Below are 19,170 nucleotides of genomic sequence, written 5' to 3' on the forward strand. Positions count from 1 at the left end.
TACTGAACAAACTCGCGAAAACAATCAAGAAAGCAATCAAAAGTCATAATGACACTAAGTTAAATGATTACCTACGAAGCTTGACCAATGACCGAGAAACTGAGTATTCTCTTTGGAAAGTAACAGGTAATTTAAAAAGACCCATCACACATATACCACCTATTAAAGAATCAAATGGAAAATGGGCTATCAATAACATTCAAAAAGCTAATAGATTCGCTCAGCATCTGGAAGATATATTCCAACCAAATGAGGGCCATACAATTGATTTCAGTGAGAATGAAGAAAGACAAGATGATCTGCAAAATATCAGACTTGTGACACCAAAGGAAGTAACTGAAGAAATAAAGTTCAATTTAAGCCAAAAAAAAATCCAGGATATGATCTCATTACCGGAGAAATTTTAATAACCTACCTCGGAAAGCTTTAGTGAAACTTACCAATCTCATAAATGCATCATTTAGACTGAGACATGTACCTGAGTTATGGAAAGTTGCTGAAGTTATTATGATCGCTAAACCGGGGAAACCACCCCATGAAACAACGTCATACAGACCAATCTCTTTATTACCAGTTATTTCAAAATTATTTGAAAAACTGTTACTCGAGTGACTAAAACCTATACTAGAGGAGAGAAAATTAATACCAGATCACCAATTTGGATTCCGTGAAAAACACTCAACGATAGATCAAGTCCACAGAATTACTGACATAATAGAGAAATCATTAGAAAATAAGAAAGTGTGTTCAACAGTCTTTTTAGACGTAGCGCAAGCTTTCGATAAAGTGTGGCACGAAGGGCTTATCTATAAACTCAGAAATATGCTACCAAAGTCATTTGCTGATATTCTTGAATCATACATCTCAAATAGGTGGTTTAGAGTTCGTCAAGAAGATGCGTATTGTGAACTCAAGGAAATTAAAGCTGGGGTACCACAAGGAAGTGTCTTAGGTCCGGTCCTGTACTTATTATACACCTGTGATATTCCAGCACTAGAAAATAACACTATTGCAACATTCGCTGATGATACTGCCATAATAGCAACTGGAGAAAGTCACGAAGAAGCAGTAGAAAAAGTTCAAGCTGCCATAAATAAAGTCAACGATTGGACTATAAAGTGGCGAATTAAGCTAAACGAGTCGAAATCTATACATATAGATTTTACCAATAAGTTACCAAAATATCACCCAATTTATCTAAATCGGCAACTTATTCCCTACGTAAATACAGCGAAGTACTTGGGTATGACGCTAGACACAAAGCTTCGATGGAAAGCTCATGTTAAAAAGAAACGTGAGGAGTTAGAATTACGGTACAAAAAAATGTATTGCTGCTTGGAAGGCATTCAACGCTCTCATTACATAATAAACTTATGCTATACAAGCAAGTTCTAATGCCTGTATGGACGTATGGTATACAACTCTGGGGGTGTACTAAACCGACCAATGTTCAAGTAATACAGAGATTCCAGAACAAAGTACTCAGGGAAATAACAAATGCACCCTGGTATGTAAGAAATCACGATCTCCACAGGGACCTTAAGATAGAGTTCGTAAACAAAATCATCCAAAAGTACGCAGAAGCTCACCAACATCGACTTCGCCATCATGTTAATTTGGAGGCTGTGAAGCTTCTAGATAACATGGACATCAAAAGGAGGCTCAAAAGAACCAAGCCGTTCGAATTGGTGTTAAAAAGTACATAAGTGCAGCGTTTGTGTAATAGTGCATGTGCTACTTTATTTTTCTAGGTCACAAGAACATAGTGAACTGTAAGTACGTGTTAGAATAAACTAAGGACAGTTACTGGACTGTAAATTAGATTTAAAAATTAATCATAAGTTGAAGTTTAAGCTAGAATAATATTACTTATTAGCCCATAGGCTAGATGGTAGTAGCAATAAAGCTACCATTTTATAATGGTGCTTTATGGTAGAAAAAAAAAATCGACTTTCAAAGTAAGATTGCTATAACAAGTGGGGTATCATATGAAAGGGCTTTACCTGTACATTCTAGAACAGACTTTTATTTATTTTTAGGCATAATAGTTTTGGATTCATCGTGCAAAATGACGATAAAATACGATTGTAGTACGGAACCCTCAGTGCGCGAGTCTGACTCACACTTGGCCGGTTTTTTTACTAGTTAATCAGAAGTTTAATGTCAATAATAATAATTTATCACAGCCATGTGAGTCATCACATGCTTTAAACAAATGACATTAGAGGCTTATGGTAACTAAAGTGTGAAATAATAGGGAACACTGTATGGGGTGCCAGCCAGTAACCTCCCAGTGTGCCTGGGTGCCGCTGGTCCCTTTTGGATGCGTCCCAGGGGAAAAGCAGTATTCGGCCACTGCACCCGGTAATATGGCTAAAACGCATTTCCCAGCGATAAAAAAAATAAAGGGGTCACTGTAAGCTAAATCCTGTAGATGTATAAGTACACGACAGGTTGAAATAGCAATCGGGGATGCCCCGCACACCGTACAGGCCCTGCGCTAACCTGGTACGGGTGAGCGTAAGTGACGTCCGCGTGTGCGGGGCGTCCCCCCGCCTCATACCCCGATTGCCATCTCAACCTGTCGCGGACTATATGTGTTTGTCTTTTTTAATGTCGCCTTTTCGTTTCATCCAGTTTCCAATCACAATTCACAAACGGTACTAAAGATGTTTTCTCTTCAAAAATCATAGGACAAACCTGTAAGCATTATAGGAAGTCCTAACTCGCAGCGAAGCTCGAAGGAAACCTGTCATATCCTCGTTCTCGATGATCCCCAGGCAGGCCAGCAGCAGCAGCGCCTCCGCATGCACCAGCTCAGCATGAGCCTCTTCCTCCGTGTAACCACCGTAATTTGGCTGAAAGCCGATTATGTACTTTATGAGATAGGAACAAATTCCAACACTCCGAGAAAACTTATTGACCAACTGGGAGGTCTAACTAAATCAGTAGCCTTATTATAAATGCGAAAGTGTGTTAGTTTATTGGTTTGTCGCCTTCAATCACGTCGCAACGGAGCAACGGATCGACGTGATTTTTTTCATGGGTATAGTTAAATACCTGGAGAGTGACACAGGCTACTTTTCGTCCCGGGAAATCAAAGAGTTCCCACAGGATTTTTAAAATCCTAAATCCACGCGTACTAAGTCGCGGGCATCAGCTAGTCAGATATATTCAATGGAAAAAAGCGATGATAGCCTAGTGGTAATGACGTCGGCCTTCTAGGCGAGAAGTCCGGTTCGATCCCGGAGATCGAACCCCGGATTTCTCGACTAGAGACACGCACCTCTAACGATCGAACTTGATAAAATTCGACATGAAGCGATCCGCATGAGAACCAAGGTCGCTGAAACTATCAGCAAGTTGAAGTGGCTATGGGCACACGTAGCTTACCGTAGGAGCGATGGTCGGTGGAGTTGGAAAGCTCTGGAGTGGAGACCGCAACTATAAGCGTAGTGTTGCGCCCTCCAGTACGATAACCTACGAAAGAGCGTGGCGGGAAGTGACTGGATAAGGAAGGCTGAGGAAATGCCTACGTGTCAGCAGTGGACGGAGTGGACAATTACGATGATTGTATAATCTTACCTTCTTTATGATGGCGCCGATAGATTGGACAAACGTGTAACTCCTGCGCACCTGCGCGCAAAGCGTGAAGGTCTGACGCAACGCATCTTGCGCGCGCTGTATCTGTGCCGGCTCCAACGTGAGGACGGCTGGTATAAATTCGAATATCGCTGCCCCGTGAGCGTGGTACAGTGAAGTTTCTTTCCTATGACAAATAAGGCATTTTTATCAGAAGATTTTATAGAAGATCAGAATACAGTTGTCACCACCCCTCCTCTTCCCGCGGGTGTCATACGAGGCGACTAAGGAATATAACGGAGGACGGGCAGCAGCTTCCACTGTGCTACCACTACCATCGACTGCGATCACCAACCTGTCTGCCCAGCGTGGTGATTATAGGCAAACCCTCCCGTTGGAGGAGGTCCAGCAGTCGAATGTTTAAGAATATTGATGATTCGATAACAAAGTATAGGTAATGTTATTCAAGACTTACCACGGAGTCATTATAGCTATAGCACTATCTAGCTGATTATTGAAAAAATATGTGATGGCTTTTTCACAGTCCGCCAGTGCGCCGTGCAGATTCATAGACTGGCTGTAAAGAAAGCATTGACATTGATGTGAAATTTAATATTAATAAAAACCGGCCAAGTGCGAGTTAGACTCGCGCAACGAGGGCTCCGTACTACATGATGTAGCAGTTTCCACTTAATATCGTGATGTAGTATCTATCCGCGACTAAGTCCTCGACTAAGTCAGTTCGGTATGCAATACCATTTATGGTTATTTGATATCAGGGGAAAGATAACTCTTTTCAGCATTGATTATCAGGACTCTTACAGCCTTTCCAGATATATTAGACCTCATAAGATGTTGTCTAGATATTTATACTACTCATAGAAATTACCACATAACCCAGTAACTGTCAGTGGTTTCATGATCTTTGTGAAGGCAAAAGAGGCGGTATTTAGACCGAATGGTAAAACATTAAATTCCTTTAAATAAAATATTGAATTAAATTGAAAGTAAGTATAGATACTTAATTTTTCAGCATTTTGTACGATAAGTCATAAACTATTATGCATAAAAATAAATAAAAATCGGTTTTAGAGTGTACAGGTAAAAATCCCTTTCACATGATACCCCACTTGGTATAATAGTAGTTATCTTACTTTGAAAATTGAATTAGATTTGTTCATATGGACACATTTTTTTTGTGATGTAACCACAAATTTACGGTTTTCGGATTTAGGATATTCCTTTACTTGTGCTATAAGACCTACCTACCTACCAAATTTCGAGGTCAACGGGAAGTACCTACTCTATAGGTTCAATTGAATCGGATGAACGATGCGCAAACAAACACAGTGACACAGACAAACATTAATCTATATTAATCTATATATATAAAAGGAAAAGGTGACTGACTGACTGACTGACTGACTGAATGACTGACTGACTGACTGACTGACTGATCTATCAACGCACAGCTCAAACTACTGGACGGATCGGGCTGAAATTTGGCATGCAGATAGCTATTATGACGTAGGCATCCGCTAAGAAAGGATTTTTGAAAATTCAACTCCTAAGGGGGTGAAATAGGGTTTTGAAATTTTGTAGTCCACGCGGACAAAGTCGCGAGCATAAGCTAGTCTGAAATATAAAAATGAATCACCAAATGTGTTGCTCATCGCAAATGTCGAGAACAGCTGAACCGATTTCACTAATTCTTTTTTTACAATATTCCTTGAAGTACGAGGATGGTTCTTACGGAGAGAAAAATTTAAAAAATTTGAATCGACTGGTAGGCGGAACGAAGTTCGCCAGGGCAGCTAGTTTTTAAATATAAGTAAGAACATAGGCTCTAACTTTTCGGAGTTATTTGCGTTTTAAGTGACGAAATATCACTTGCTTGAACGGTGAAGGAAAACATCGTGAGGAAACCTGCATGCCTGAGAGTTCCTCATAATGTTCTCAAAGGTGTGTGAAGTCTGCCAATCCGCACGTAAGGTGGTAGATGGTCATAACCCTTCTTGTTCTGAGCGAAGACCCGTTCTCTGTAGTGAGCCGGCGATGGGTTGATCATGATGAAGTAGGTACATAAAAGGATTTTTGTTGTTCAGACTTACATGTCAACGGAGTCTTCAAATTCATCCTGTAACAAAGATGTAACGATTTCGAATTAGGTACCTATTTTATGAGTATTTTCGTGTAATCCATAATATCTATACTAATAAATTGTTATAAATGCGAAAGTGTGTCTGTCTGTTTGTCTGTCCGTCTGCTAGCTTTTCACGGCCTAACGGCCCGTTCACACATGGGAGTCCGTTTTACTGGTACGTTTTTAACGGATACGGCATAAACTTATGCTCTGGTCACACATAGGCACCGTATAACATTCAACGGATCCGTCATTACTGGATGCGATATGTGAACAGAAAACTCGCAGTATACCACACAGTAAAACACGCAGTAAAACACACAGTATCTATCCGTAAAAATTCTACGTATCCGTATATTTCCGTTCCGTCGGTCCAGTATTCGATGACAAAACGGAATGTAATTTTTTTACGGAACGATATTTTTTACTGTACCTATACAGAATACTGTGCCATGTGTGAAGTCGCTTATACAACTACATACGCCATTGACAAAAAAAAAACGTACCTACACGATAAAACGGAACAGTAAAACGGAGACATGTGTGAACCGGCCGTAACAGTTTGACCGATTTTGATAAAATTCGGTACAGAGCTAGCTTACATTCCGGGGAAGGATATAAGCTACTTTTCATTAGAAAGGCAATAATGCAAAGATGAATTTAAAGACGAAAAAGAGGAATACGGTTTTTTAGTATAGTAGAGCACACGCCGGGTATCCGTAAGTAGTAAAATAAAACCTAGATGAACTTACCGAATCAAGATAGTAGTCCTCTTCCATTTGAGCGTGTGGTGCGAGATATGTACTGTCAGGCAAGGGTTGTTGTGTAGACTGCGCCGTCGGAGCATTAGGCGGCGGCGGCGGCGGCTGTAAAACTGGCGGCTCATGAAGAGCCATCTATACAGACATTATTGGTGTAATTAGAACTTAACAAGACTGACTGATCAATCGACGCACAGCTCGAACTACTGTACCCGTAGTACAAGATTTTACGTCTCACCAAACCAAACCAAATTCGAGAGTCGAAATACTTCCGCGTTACAGTAAAATGGACCTAAACAGCCTTGAATTGAAGTCAAATATTCAATGCCACTGATTTTAATTTCGCAATGTTTCCGCTTGGAGCGCTGGCTGTAGAAGTGTAGACAAACTTGAGCTTTAAAACAAGGCTTTTAAGATCCAGTTTACTGTAACGCGGAAGTATTTCGACTCTCGAATTTGGTTTGGTTTGGTGAGACGTAAAATCTTGTACTACGGGTGCTGGATAGATCGGACTGTTTGGATGTAGATAGCTATTATGACGTAGACATCCGCTAAGAATTCAACCCCTAAGGGGGTAAAATAGGGGTTTGAACTTTGTGCGCGGACGCGGATGAAGTCGCGAGCATAACGTAGTTAATTATAAATATGTAACTATAGTTATAACTTAGGGCTTACATCATCAGCGAACTCGTCGCCTTCTATTTCATTATACAATGCCAATGGGTTGGTTAGTGGAGCATCTTCACGATAGAAGTCATTACTGGGAAGATTTAACTGAACACTAAAGTCCTCGCTTATGGGGTTGTCCAAGTGGTCATTTAAAATCTCTTTCGAGTTATTCAGGTGGTCATTTACGTGGTCGTCTAACAATTTATGCAAGTGGCCTTCTACGGGATGTTGCAGGGGATCGTCTGATGAGTTTTTCAATATGTCGTTCAACCGATCATCTACAGGGTCATTGAGGTCCACGTGCATGACATGCGGAGACGGCACTTTCCGTGGACTGCTCCCCGATTTCTGCAAAAAAAAATAGATATAGAAAATTTATATCTATACCTACTCTATTATAAGCTATACAAAAAACTCAGTGGGCGGGGCACACCCCTCACGCTACCCTGGTGGGGGTAGCGCGGGTGACGTGCGGGTGTGCGGGCGTCCCCCCGCCTCACACACCGATTGCCAACTCAACCTGTCGCGTACTATAAGCAGGTAGTAAGCACGAGGCGCAATGACCGCAAGAGAAAGTCTGTTTGCGCAACATCAAGGAGTGGATAGGAATCGCGAGTGCCGCCCAATGACTTTGGCCTAGCAACTCGCGACTGACGAGGATAAATTAAGATAAACCCGGCAACTTTCTCTATAACCTTTTTATAGTCAGAAAGGCGCCCGAAAAAGAAGAAGACTCAAAAGTATAAAACACTTACAGAATCACCGTGTCCGTTCATCCGTCCGTCTGTCTGTCACATTCAACAGCCGTTTATCGGAACGTCGCTCGACCAAAGGGAGCGGAAAATCGTTTAGCTCTGGCACACGTCAACGTTTCAATATTGCCCTTCGCTGCTGGCTAATTTAATTACTAGGTAGCTCCGCACTCGCCCCGTGGCCTCTTTACCCGACTACGGCAAAGCCAAAAGGAAAGATTATGATTTTGAAGACTAGGTATGTTTGTATTTTTGTGTGTTTCATCGTGGCGCCTAAACTACTAATTTTGATGAATGAGGTGTCAATCGATTCGTTATTATGGTCCGCGTGACATAAGCTATTTATACGAATAAAATCAGATTCAGATATATATATATATATATATAGTACAATATTAAAATACACCGAGCGACAGAAAAATAAATACTATATTCAGCTGGCACTTTTAAAAATGTGGGAACTTTTGATTTTCCAGGACATAAAATAGCCTATCTGTATAGTTGCCCGTCCCCGGGATGCAAGGTAACTCAGTAAATACCAAATTTCGTAAAAACAAAACAAGAATTTAGAAATCCCGTGGATTTAGGAATGCAATTCCTTACAGCATCAGGGCTGAGGAGTTGGGTCCTCGAGTTCAAAAAGTCTTTACTCGGTAGGTACCTCCAATATCAATTTATAACCGACAGTTTCTAAATCCCATCAGTTTTGGTGGCCAGGTTCCGTACAGCATCGGGATTGAGGAGTCTGAATCCAATGTTTTATGGGACAATGTCGCAAAGTTCCCGGGGAAGGACATAGGCTACTTTTTATCCCGGAAAATTAAAGGGTTCCCACGGGATTTTTAAATACCTAAATCCACGCCGACGAAGTCGCGGTTATCAACTGGCGACACGAGCGCAAAATTTTTAACTCATAATTACCTACCTAATCATAGCGAAAACTTCTACAGGAAATCGGCATCCAGAATCCAGATACTGAATAATATTGCGAGCGAATGTATCACGATTTCTTACTTTAGTAGGTAGATAAATAAACTTACTAGATTGAAAAACTAAATTTAATTAAAGTAATTACATAACTATTAAATCAAGAAATACAGGATTTGCAATAGGTAATTTAAAATTAAGATTTAGAGGTCATTATCACGTCCAGGTATTTTTAAATATTATTAAGTAACTCATAGTTAACTAACTATTAACTCGCTCAACGGTTGAGCCTTGCCGTTCAGCGAGGTAATAGCGCCAGTGTTTTGGGCACAATGCCCATAAATGACCATTTGGACGGCGTATATTTTTTGTAAATATAATTTTTTTAGTGATAAGTTTTCTGTATGTTTTATAGACTAGAGATAGACTCTATTATATATATAGAGATATACTAACATTACCTTTAATAAATATAATTTTGTACTCATAGTAGTTTTCAAATAACATCGATTAGAAAAGATCCTAAAAAATCTTAATTTATGAAAACGCAAGGTCACTCGTGACGTCACAATTTACAAAAAATATGCAAACAAACACACTTTCGCATTTATAATAATATGGGTACCTTGTGATGATATACAAGATCGACTGCAGAAGGCTGCGCGGCGGAGAAAGTGCGAAATGCCTCGATCGTGGCAAGCGGTGTGCGGTCGCTTTCACCACAGCGATAAAAACTCATTTACATATTATCCTACATGCCTGTAATACTTCTTATATCGTAGCTTAACTTTAACACCACGTAAGTAAGTCGTTTTTGGCAGTTTTAACATTTTTAGGGTTCCGTAACTCAAAAGGAAAAACGGAACCCTTATAGGATCACTTTGTTTGTCTGTCTATGAAGAAACCTACAGGGTATTTCCCGTTGTCCAAGAATCATGAAATTCGGCAAGTAGGTGTGTCTTATAGCAGGGGAGCAACTATAGTAGTGGAGCCCAAGACGCTAAATAGGGATTTACTCGAGCGTTGTGGGGACCTATTGGATTGTGAAGATTAGGTGCTAAAGAGAAAAAAAGGTTATATGATGTAACCACTTACACGGGTGGGGAGAGCGCGTACAGTTTTTCAAAATTGTAAAAAAAAAATATTCTCAAAGAAATACTCGAGCGCTTTAGATATTAATTAATAGTATATAATGCGCCCCACGTGTTTTTTATCGCAAAAATATTTATCCGCCGGTTAGCACGGTGGGGGTGATCGTACCAAGGTGTAGAAGAGGGCGCTCCCACCTTGGGCTGCATTAGGTCTAATTGCAGCCAAGCGCGAGTCTATAAATTAAAAAAAAAAGAAAATAAAAAAGAAGATAGACCCAAAATAGTTAATCGAGCGCGTCAGATATTGAGAAGGAATGTTAAGTGAATCCTCAAGTTCTCAAGAAGCTCTTATTCAAAAAACTGACGATTTGGACACAACCAAAAGTTATGTTTGAAACTTTGTGACTCTCCCATTTCCTTATGTCACGCTGAAATTGTCTGATCATGAAATGCACACTTTTCTGCATCTAATTACCTTACCTCGCCTTAATCTGACGCGCTCGAGTAAATCCCAAAATCCCCTCTTGGGCTCTCCTACCACTAGTCTAGTTTTCTGTGAGTATTGTCTTTAACTGTCCAAGTCTCACAATCATACAGAACTATCGGCCAGGTATAAGGCCGTTTGTGCACTCATTCGTATTCGTTTTCGTAAAATATGATTCGTAGTGACCTGTGGCCGTCATAAAAAACGTACTTACTATGTGCACTAATTTGGTTCTTATTTATACGGATCCGTCAAAACACAAATCAAATAAGTGCACGAGCATATTATGTACGTTTTGTATGACGTCAACTTCGATGCGTATTTTTACGAAAGCGAATACGAATAATTAGTGCACAAGCAACTAATGAGTGCACAAATAACAATGTAATCTAAATATATGTATAAAAGTAAAGGTGACTGACTGTGAAAAAATACGCAAATCGGTTCAGAAATCTCGGAGATTTCGGTGTATATATAGGTAGAAACACAACTCCTCCTTTTTTGAAAGTCGGTTAAAAAGTAGCCTATGTTACTCCCTAGTTAATCCTCTACTTGTCTGTGAAAGTCCCGTCAAAATAGATTCAGCCGTTCCGGAGATTAGCCGGTTAAAACAGACAGGCAGACTTTTTTAAAACATGTGGTTCGGTTATGGTACCTACAGTTCAAATAACTATATATATGAGCTTAATTTGAGTTAGGTAGTTATTTCGAATTTACAGGCAGACACTTCAATTTTATTTATTAGTATTGAAGTATTGATGTAGATATAGATAGTAACACATAGGTACCTAGTACCTAGCTACTTAATAATTAATGTCTACGGTTTACTCCTCAGTGACTGACAGTGATGTGGAAAAAATTCCCGCAGACGCATTTCATATATCACGCGCGCTTACATTAATTGTTCGCAGAAATGGTATATTGGTAATGGTATAATGGTATAATTTAAATTCACTCAAATAGGTACTTACCTACTTAAGGCACTGGTCCCACCGCCGGCGAGAAAACGACTAACTATCGGCGATTTTCTCTCTCAAGAAGCGCACAATAAATGTTCATTCCGTGTTTAACCGAACGAGATGCATTATATCAAAAGTTGTTCTCTGACTGTTCAGTGTTCACACTGCCAGCGACGACTCGCTTTACTAGTTTTGTTGCTGAGCGACGAGATTTCAAAAATAAACTCGCTCAGCGATATTCTTTAAGCGATGCTCACTCGCTTGAACACGTGTAACGCGCGCGCAGGTTTGCATAGGACTGAGCCACAAAGTACTTTGTAAATAGACTGAGCGACCGCGGGCGAATGGCGCGAGTATTCGCTCGTCGCACTTGCACACTCGCTTATAGCCCGGCGACAATACTATCAAAACTACACACTCGCTTCCTGCTGATCGCCAACTCGTTTATAGTTTCTAGTTCTACTCGTTTCTCGTTCATCGTCGGCGGTCGGACCACTGCCTACAGCTCTCGACCCAAATATTATACCTAGGTACTTGCTTCATGCACAAAAATTATTAAAATGTGCATTCAGTGGTTTAGTAGATAACTGAAAGGTATCTATAAAAGTGCCTCCCTAGTCCCTACCTAACAGTTCGTGAGATGGTGATTATTAACATAATAATTATGCGACCTTATTACCTACATAACTAGTAGGTACCTAGATATCTAGTCTATAACTATAGTCTCTACATAATCTACTTATGTAGGAACCTACCTATTGATAAAGATAATATGAACCTACCTACATACTCTACGAATCTATACCTACTAATATTGTAAATGGAAAAGTGTGTTTGTTTGTTTGTGCTTCCATTACGCCTAACTAAGCAACCAATCGACTTGATTGTTGGCATAGAGATAGGTAGCTAGTTGATAGGACGGAGAGTAACATTACTTACTACTTTTTATCCCGGAAAATCAAAGTTCCCATGGGATTTTAAAAACCCTAAATCCACGCGGACGAAGTCGCGGGCATCTGCTAGTATGATATAAGATAAGATCATCGATCTATAAAATACATTTCAAAGAGTATTTTAATTTTGAACTGAAAATATTAAAAACATAATACTTAACAATAAAATAGGTATAAATAAGTGTAAGTGTGTGTAAACTAGGTACAATTATTTAGGTACCTACTTTAGAAAACTTTTTGAAAAATAAAAACTTTTTCTACTTGCCTATTAATTCTATCGAAAGCACATACCTAGATAACACGTAGTATCGTGAAAACTTTCATACTCTCACTCTGATTATGTATATGTCTGACTGTCTACGAATAAACTCGTGTACAGTACAAACTACTTCTCATTAGGCCCCCGGGCCAAGACTGCCAGAAATATCAAACAAACGGTGAGTGAGGCTTGAGCTGACAACTATATTCAATGTACTCTGCTGTGCTGACAACATACCGCACACCTAGATCTAAACTGAGACAAACTCAAAAAAGGTGATTTTTCAGGAGACAAAATAAACGTACCTATTACTGAATTTTTTGTTTGGGAAGTTATGAAACTCAATTTTATTTTAGATGATAAATAGGTTGTAAAATGTCGTATTTCAACTGGGGTTAAGAATCAATCATTGTTAGCAATAATCCATAATTTTGAGTTGGTACACTTTAAGGTGGAACAGGTGGTTTAAACACAGTTTTTGTCTTTGTCGTATTTAGCTTTTTTTTGTTGGGCACGTTGTCGTTTGTGCCCAACAAACCTCTGTGATAGTAATTTATTGCGAATATTACGAGTTTTTATTTAGTTTTCTGTTCTAAATTTAGTATTGAAGGTGTGTAGAAGCCATTTATATGGTGCATTGCTGTGTAAAAGTTGTAGCGAACGCAAATTATGAAACATAACCTTTCATACGTAAGTATGATTTCCTTTTTTTGTTTTGTCCGAGTTTTGTCCCTTTCAGGTATAGTTACGCGTCTGACTAGTCTCCAGACTGAGTTACAGACTGAGTTAGAGACAGGTAACTCAGTCGTACAACTCATGGGTAAATAGGTAGATGTCAGTACTGACTACTGTGTAACCGCGTATGAGATAGCGATAGCCGTCGTGCTAAACGATGAATAACACGACAATTATTACCATTTTTTAGTAGTCAATATTTGTATTAACCGATCAACATATTTGTATTAAACGTTTTTTATGTGAAAACAAGTAAATAACTCATGAGAAATACAATTACGCCATGAATTCTCAAAGTTTGTTTTGCAACTTCTTGTATGTAAGTTGTATGTATTCTTGAAAAAAAACCAGTTACACGATAAGGGACAAAAAATAGGTTAGCTGTGTCTCTGTTTATCACATTAGTAACTTTATCTGTGCTCTCTTTTTAGTGCGAATGATAAAGCAAACGTTCCTGCATCTACCTTTATTACTCCATCTACGTACCATACACAGTCATTATTCTGAGTTCCATACAGATATATTTTTGGGAGTTGGTAGTACTGTTTGTGCTTAGCCCAAGCCTTGAATCCATAGTAGGGATGTTCACACAGGATGTTTATGTACAAAAAGTATCGATAGTTTTTCGATATAATACTATGTATATCGTAATGGCCAGGATTCATTGATCTACACATGTTATGGATTGGCAACACGTGCTACAAAAAGGTCCCAAAAATAAGGCCACAAAATAATAATGTGACTCATCATAGCTAACGTTAAGACGTCAGTACCTATAGGTGTCTTAAAAAAATCTCCCATAAGACCAAGATTACGGAGGAAGTATCTTTTTTCTGTAAGATTATGTCAGTAAATGTCTTTAGGGTTACGTTCCACAAAAGAAAAAAGGAACCCTTGCAGGATCACTTCGTTGTCTGCATGTTTGTCTGTGTGTCTGTCTATCGTGTCTGTCAAGAAACCTATAGTTAATTTGTGGTTACATCCCGAAAAAAAGTATTTTCAACACCACCATCTTGTGAAGTGTCACGCTGTCCCCCTAAATGCGTTGTTGCTAAATAAAAAAATCTGAAATTCACTGTTTTGTTAAATATTAGAGCCATTCCGTATACATAGCATCACAATATATCCTGATAATAGTGATAAATATGCAGCATAAGTGTTGTCTGCATAGTTATATTTAGCACTAGGCAAATGTAGCATTTGAGCAGCTAAACATGATAAGCTGCAAGTCCTATGAATGGTTTTTATTATTCTTTCTCGATTTGGAAACAGGGACCGCTTTCCCAATTTTTCAATCAGTTAAAATTAGATAAGACTAACTCGATTTTCTGCATTGACATTTTCAATATATTCCGTAAAATTGAGGAGATTTTATATGCTGCCAGCCTTTGTTCTACAACTACGCCCCCCTGTCAATGTTATTCTATAGCGAAAAGAGCGTCGTTGTTGTACTGTACCATTACTGTACAGTGTGGCAAGGCGTTCTTGGCGCGTGGCGAAAATCGGAACTAACGTTGCCGTCAAGTGTCCTCTTTGTTCTTGTTTGAATATTCTAAGCCTTTGTTCTCTAGCAGCGTCCTGTCAATGTCATTCAAGTGCCAAGAGAGCCTTGTGCCACTGTATGTCGGTCCAAAAAAATATCGATTTTTATACCTTTTACAGATACATAGTTAGAATTTTATACCGATATATCGAAGAATTAAATATCGCACAAAGTATCGATATGTCGGCCAAACAATATCGATATATCGATAAATGTCGACTGTGGCTAGTGTCTGCCCGTGTCAGTGAAATGTTTCCGTAATCCGTATACTCTGTGGTGAAATGTGAAGCTGTAATTCTTACTAAATATTATGTTGGTTATTTTACATTTTTAATATGGTATAAAAGTATTTATTCTGGTAGGTAATTAAAATAATTAACAATGAATTCAATAATAAACTTAAATCTAAATTAAAACTAAAAAAATGATTATCGCATTAATTGTTTCAGACATGTTCAACAATGTCCTTACAAACTACTAATCCTGTTATTAAAGGGTTGTGTAGAACTTGTTTAGCGAAGGAAATTGAATTGCTTTCAGTTTTCGACTACAAAACATCGAATACTAGACTCGACAACATAATCGCTTCAATAACTGGAATAAAGGTAACAACACAACACCTAATTTACTTTTTTAACTAAGTACCTACCTAATTAGCTCAATTTCCGCAATTTCAATCTATTTTCCCAATTTGATTTTGTTTAGGATTTATGTATTAAATATTATTTTATTTTCTATTAGAATGTATGTAGGTACTCCAACATTCAATAAATGAAGGTTTTCAAGTATAGTTTCGTCAAAAAATAGGTACATAGAAATAGCTTTCCGAAATGTGTCAGCCATTTTGGGCTTACTATTTAGTATTTACCTACACAAAATTATGAAATGGCGCGTAAAATCACGGTGGAACCAGTTATATAGGTATTTTATAGAATTTATTTTATTTATTTTAGTTTTACGTCTATTGTATGTGACCTTCAAATAAAGAATTATTATTATTATTATTGCATTATTGTTCTGTATTATTTAGGTACTCTCACACCCATGTACAAAATAGATACATATAACAGCCAAAAAGAAATATAATACATTTATATAATATATACTATTTATAATATAATTATTATTATTATTATTTACACAGGTTAATACACTATTACAGAATTTAAACAAAATGTGTGTCTTTGAAAGATACTTTGACCCAGTTCTGAATAAAACCGTCTTAAAATACCTATGTAAACTTATTACTTATTAAATGTATTATTCAAATAAACTGAAGTACCTACCTACTTTTGAATTGTCAAATGTATCTCTACAACTAGTACTGGTATGTTTAATACGTTATAAGTTTACTTACATAGTTACTTTAAGTCAGTATGGATTCATGTAACAAAACTGAGGCTTCAATATCACTGGCAGGCATCAAATGCTATCTATTTTATATTATTATTTCACACACGGAACAGAAAGATTTCACATCACTAATGTTTGACATCATCAATTCAGGATCAAACCTAAAGTTCCCTCACTCTAGTCCACTCTGCCAGTGGTTCGGAATGTCTCCTTTCTGAACACTATTGCAAAGTGATTGAAATACCAAGTAGAACTTGAAAGTCATTAATTGAAAGTGATTATGCTCACAAATTGCAAGCCACAATCAACAATATCAGGTTCTATTTTCATATTTCACTAGCTGCCCCGGCGAACTTCATACTGCCTAACAGTCGATTCTTATTCAGGCAATTTTTTTAATTTTTCTCGCCGTGAGAACCATCCTCGTACTTCAAGGAAAATTATAAAAAAAGAATAAGCAAAATCGGTTCAGCTGTTCTCGAGATTTGCGATCAGCAACACATTTAGCGATTCATTTTATATTATATATTGAGATTATTATTTAACCCTTGGGATAAATCCATACCACCTACGTAAGTTGTGGTAAGCTACAAAATTTGTGTCAGACCTGTTTAAAAATATCAACCTCTATGTTTATTTCATTTCAAAATTAATTTTTTCAAAGTACAAAGGTATATATGAGTTATGATTTATGACTTATGAGACATAATGTTGTATTTTTAAAAGAATATGGCGAAAATATCATTTAGATTTTTTAGAATGCTCTTTATCTTGGGGATTCAAATTTCGTGGGAGGCATTGAAATTTAAATAGTACTTTTCGAGTTAAAACTGCTCATCTGCAAAGTTGCAGGTTTGCAGATTTGACATAGTTGATATCAATGTTGGTAAAACGTTAATCTGATTAACGATTAAAATCAATTAATCATAATTGAAATTTTCATGATTACGATTAATTAGTTTTAATCGTTAATCGCGATTAAAAATTTATGGTTAAATATATGTATGTTGTTGTAAAAGTACAACAATTATTTGTAACCAACTTCCAAAAAAGGAGGTTCTCAATTCGGCGAGCATGTTTTTTTCTATGTATGTACACTGATGTAATAAACGGACAGAGTTAGTGACCACAAATAGTGCAACATGCAAATTATGCTAGCTCAGCGTTGTTTTTTTTCTTGTTTTAAAAATACTTAGGTTCCTTAATCTGTCAAAAATATTATTCAAATTAACGATTAATAATTGATTTATGGCGATTACGATTACTATATTAATCGCATTAACTTAATCACGATTAATTTAATCTGATTAAAATAAATCTAATCATCTAATCAATTAAAAAATTGATCAATTAATGCCAACACCAGTTGACATGTGACATTGCGAAATGTGAATTGCAAGTTTTTTACAATAACTAATAATAATAATAATAGTATTACTGTTTAATTAATGGACATTTATTTTTAAGCTGTGCGTTTGCAAATCGAACGTAATCTGAGACCATAACGGCGGTTACGCACTCATCCGATCCGAGACCGTGAAAATACGTTCCTTTTTGTTTTGTATGGTAGCTTTTGACATAATATGTCGTAGATATTCGCATGCGCATGACGGATAGAACTCTGATGACGGAAGTGCAGTGCGTAATCGACGTTACGCATTTTCTTTTAGTTTTCTCAAAATATACCCTGCCCAATGAGATATAGTAAAAAAAGTTAATCAGCTCTTTTCAGTACGCAGTAAAATAACATTTCAGCAATTTCCCCACGACGTAATTGAAATTGCTGGATAACTATAAGGTTCTTTAAAATGTATACTGAAACAAAGTGTTGTTAGGTGCTTCATGACATTCATTATATTAAAATTTCAATGTACATTTTTTCAAAAGTTTAAAAATGGAACAACACCACTCGCGAGTCGCGATCGAATCTGGCGCGAATGAAAATAATGTGGACATGTTTGATAAAAACACCGGCATATGAAATACCGGTACATGAATTAGTAGATTTTACTTTGCAAAAGTGTTCAATTTTTAAATGTATTCTTGAATTCATTTCTCTTTTTTAAATTCTGAATTTCTTAGTCTCGGCCAAAATAGCAATTCACAGCCTCGTTTAGTTTAAAAAGACTCAACTGGAACATTGGGGCCGATTCTGTTGTACACAATCTCTAAACTAAACTAAATTAACAGTTTTAAATCTAGTGCTATTCTTTTCCGCAAGCAATATTATGAAAGGGATAGCACTAGATTTAGACGTGCCATTTTAGTTTAGTTTAGAGATTGTGCACAACGGAATTAGCCTCAATGGGGCCAATTCTCTTGTACACAATCTCTAAACTAAACTAAATTAACAGGTCTAAATCTAGTGCTATCCTTTTCCGCAAGCAACGTTATGAAAGGGATAGCAATAGATTTAGAAGTGCCATTTTAGTTTAGTTTAGAGATTGTGTACAACGGAATCAGCCACAATGTCCTTTTAAAATCACTGGGGAAGTACTCAGCTTCGCCTTATCCTACCAATATTCTTGGCCCTCAATTGCTTTAGATTGGCCTGGACAGTAACAGTAATGTACTATGGTTGTATGCTATTATGCGTTACATGCAATGTATAATGTTGATTAACATAGATAAAGCAAGAAGATGGACTACCAACAACAATATGCAAAGATTGCAAGGAGAAAGCGACCAAAGCATATGACTTCAAGATTCATGCACAGAAATCTCAAGATAAATTGACTAGGATTTTGAAAAAAGGATCTGATGAGGATTTTACTATTGACGTAAGCTAATATTTTGTTTTAAGTAGAAACACAGAGTTGAGTAGAGCAAAACAACAGCATTTTTTTTCAAACTTTAAGGTTCGTTAATTTTGGTATAACAGCGTTGCTTCAAAGCGGCGGATGCGGTTTTTAGTCTCTGTTTTATTTTCGTTAACAAAGCAAAGTTACCTAACTAAACT

The 19,170-nt window shown here is 37.5% G+C and overlaps 2 protein-coding genes across 8 annotated transcripts in view; one reads left to right on the forward strand and one right to left on the reverse strand.

Moving 5' to 3' along the window:
* The window catches only part of LOC117995748 (tetratricopeptide repeat protein 39B-like), a 28,395-nt gene extending 15,667 nt beyond the window's left edge, over window positions 1-12,728 (reverse strand). Inside the window, exons 1-8 of one of the 3 annotated variants that reach the window (XM_069508549.1) lie at window positions 12,613-12,728; window positions 7,911-8,102; window positions 7,162-7,503; window positions 6,478-6,621; window positions 5,694-5,719; window positions 4,058-4,159; window positions 3,586-3,769; window positions 2,701-2,858 (exon numbers count right to left, since the gene is read on the reverse strand). In XM_069508549.1, the coding sequence (XP_069364650.1) occupies window positions 2,701-2,858; window positions 3,586-3,769; window positions 4,058-4,159; window positions 5,694-5,719; window positions 6,478-6,621; window positions 7,162-7,503; window positions 7,911-7,931 (977 nt within the window). In that variant the 5' untranslated portion in view covers window positions 7,932-8,102; window positions 12,613-12,728. Of the gene's footprint in view, window positions 1-2,700; window positions 2,859-3,585; window positions 3,770-4,057; window positions 4,160-5,693; window positions 5,720-6,477; window positions 6,622-7,161; window positions 7,504-7,910; window positions 8,103-11,380; window positions 11,465-12,612 lie in introns of those variants that run through there. The other 2 variants (XM_034983739.2, XM_069508550.1) reach the window with 2 other exon arrangements.
* Window positions 12,729-13,173: 445 nt separating this feature from the next.
* Window positions 13,174-19,170, forward strand: part of LOC117995914 (zinc finger protein 431-like) — a 170,080-nt gene continuing 164,083 nt past the window's right edge. Inside the window, exons 1-3 of one of the 5 annotated variants that reach the window (XM_069508554.1) lie at window positions 13,174-13,270; window positions 15,308-15,463; window positions 18,839-18,991. In XM_069508554.1, the coding sequence (XP_069364655.1) occupies window positions 13,250-13,270; window positions 15,308-15,463; window positions 18,839-18,991 (330 nt within the window). In that variant the 5' untranslated portion in view covers window positions 13,174-13,249. Of the gene's footprint in view, window positions 13,271-15,127; window positions 15,217-15,307; window positions 15,464-18,838; window positions 18,992-19,170 lie in introns of those variants that run through there. The other 4 variants (XM_069508555.1, XM_069508553.1, XM_069508556.1 and 1 more) reach the window with 4 other exon arrangements.

This window comes from Maniola hyperantus, chromosome Z, assembly GCF_902806685.2.
Source record: "Maniola hyperantus chromosome Z, iAphHyp1.2, whole genome shotgun sequence".
In the NCBI taxonomy this organism is placed as follows: domain Eukaryota; kingdom Metazoa; phylum Arthropoda; class Insecta; order Lepidoptera; family Nymphalidae; genus Maniola; species Maniola hyperantus.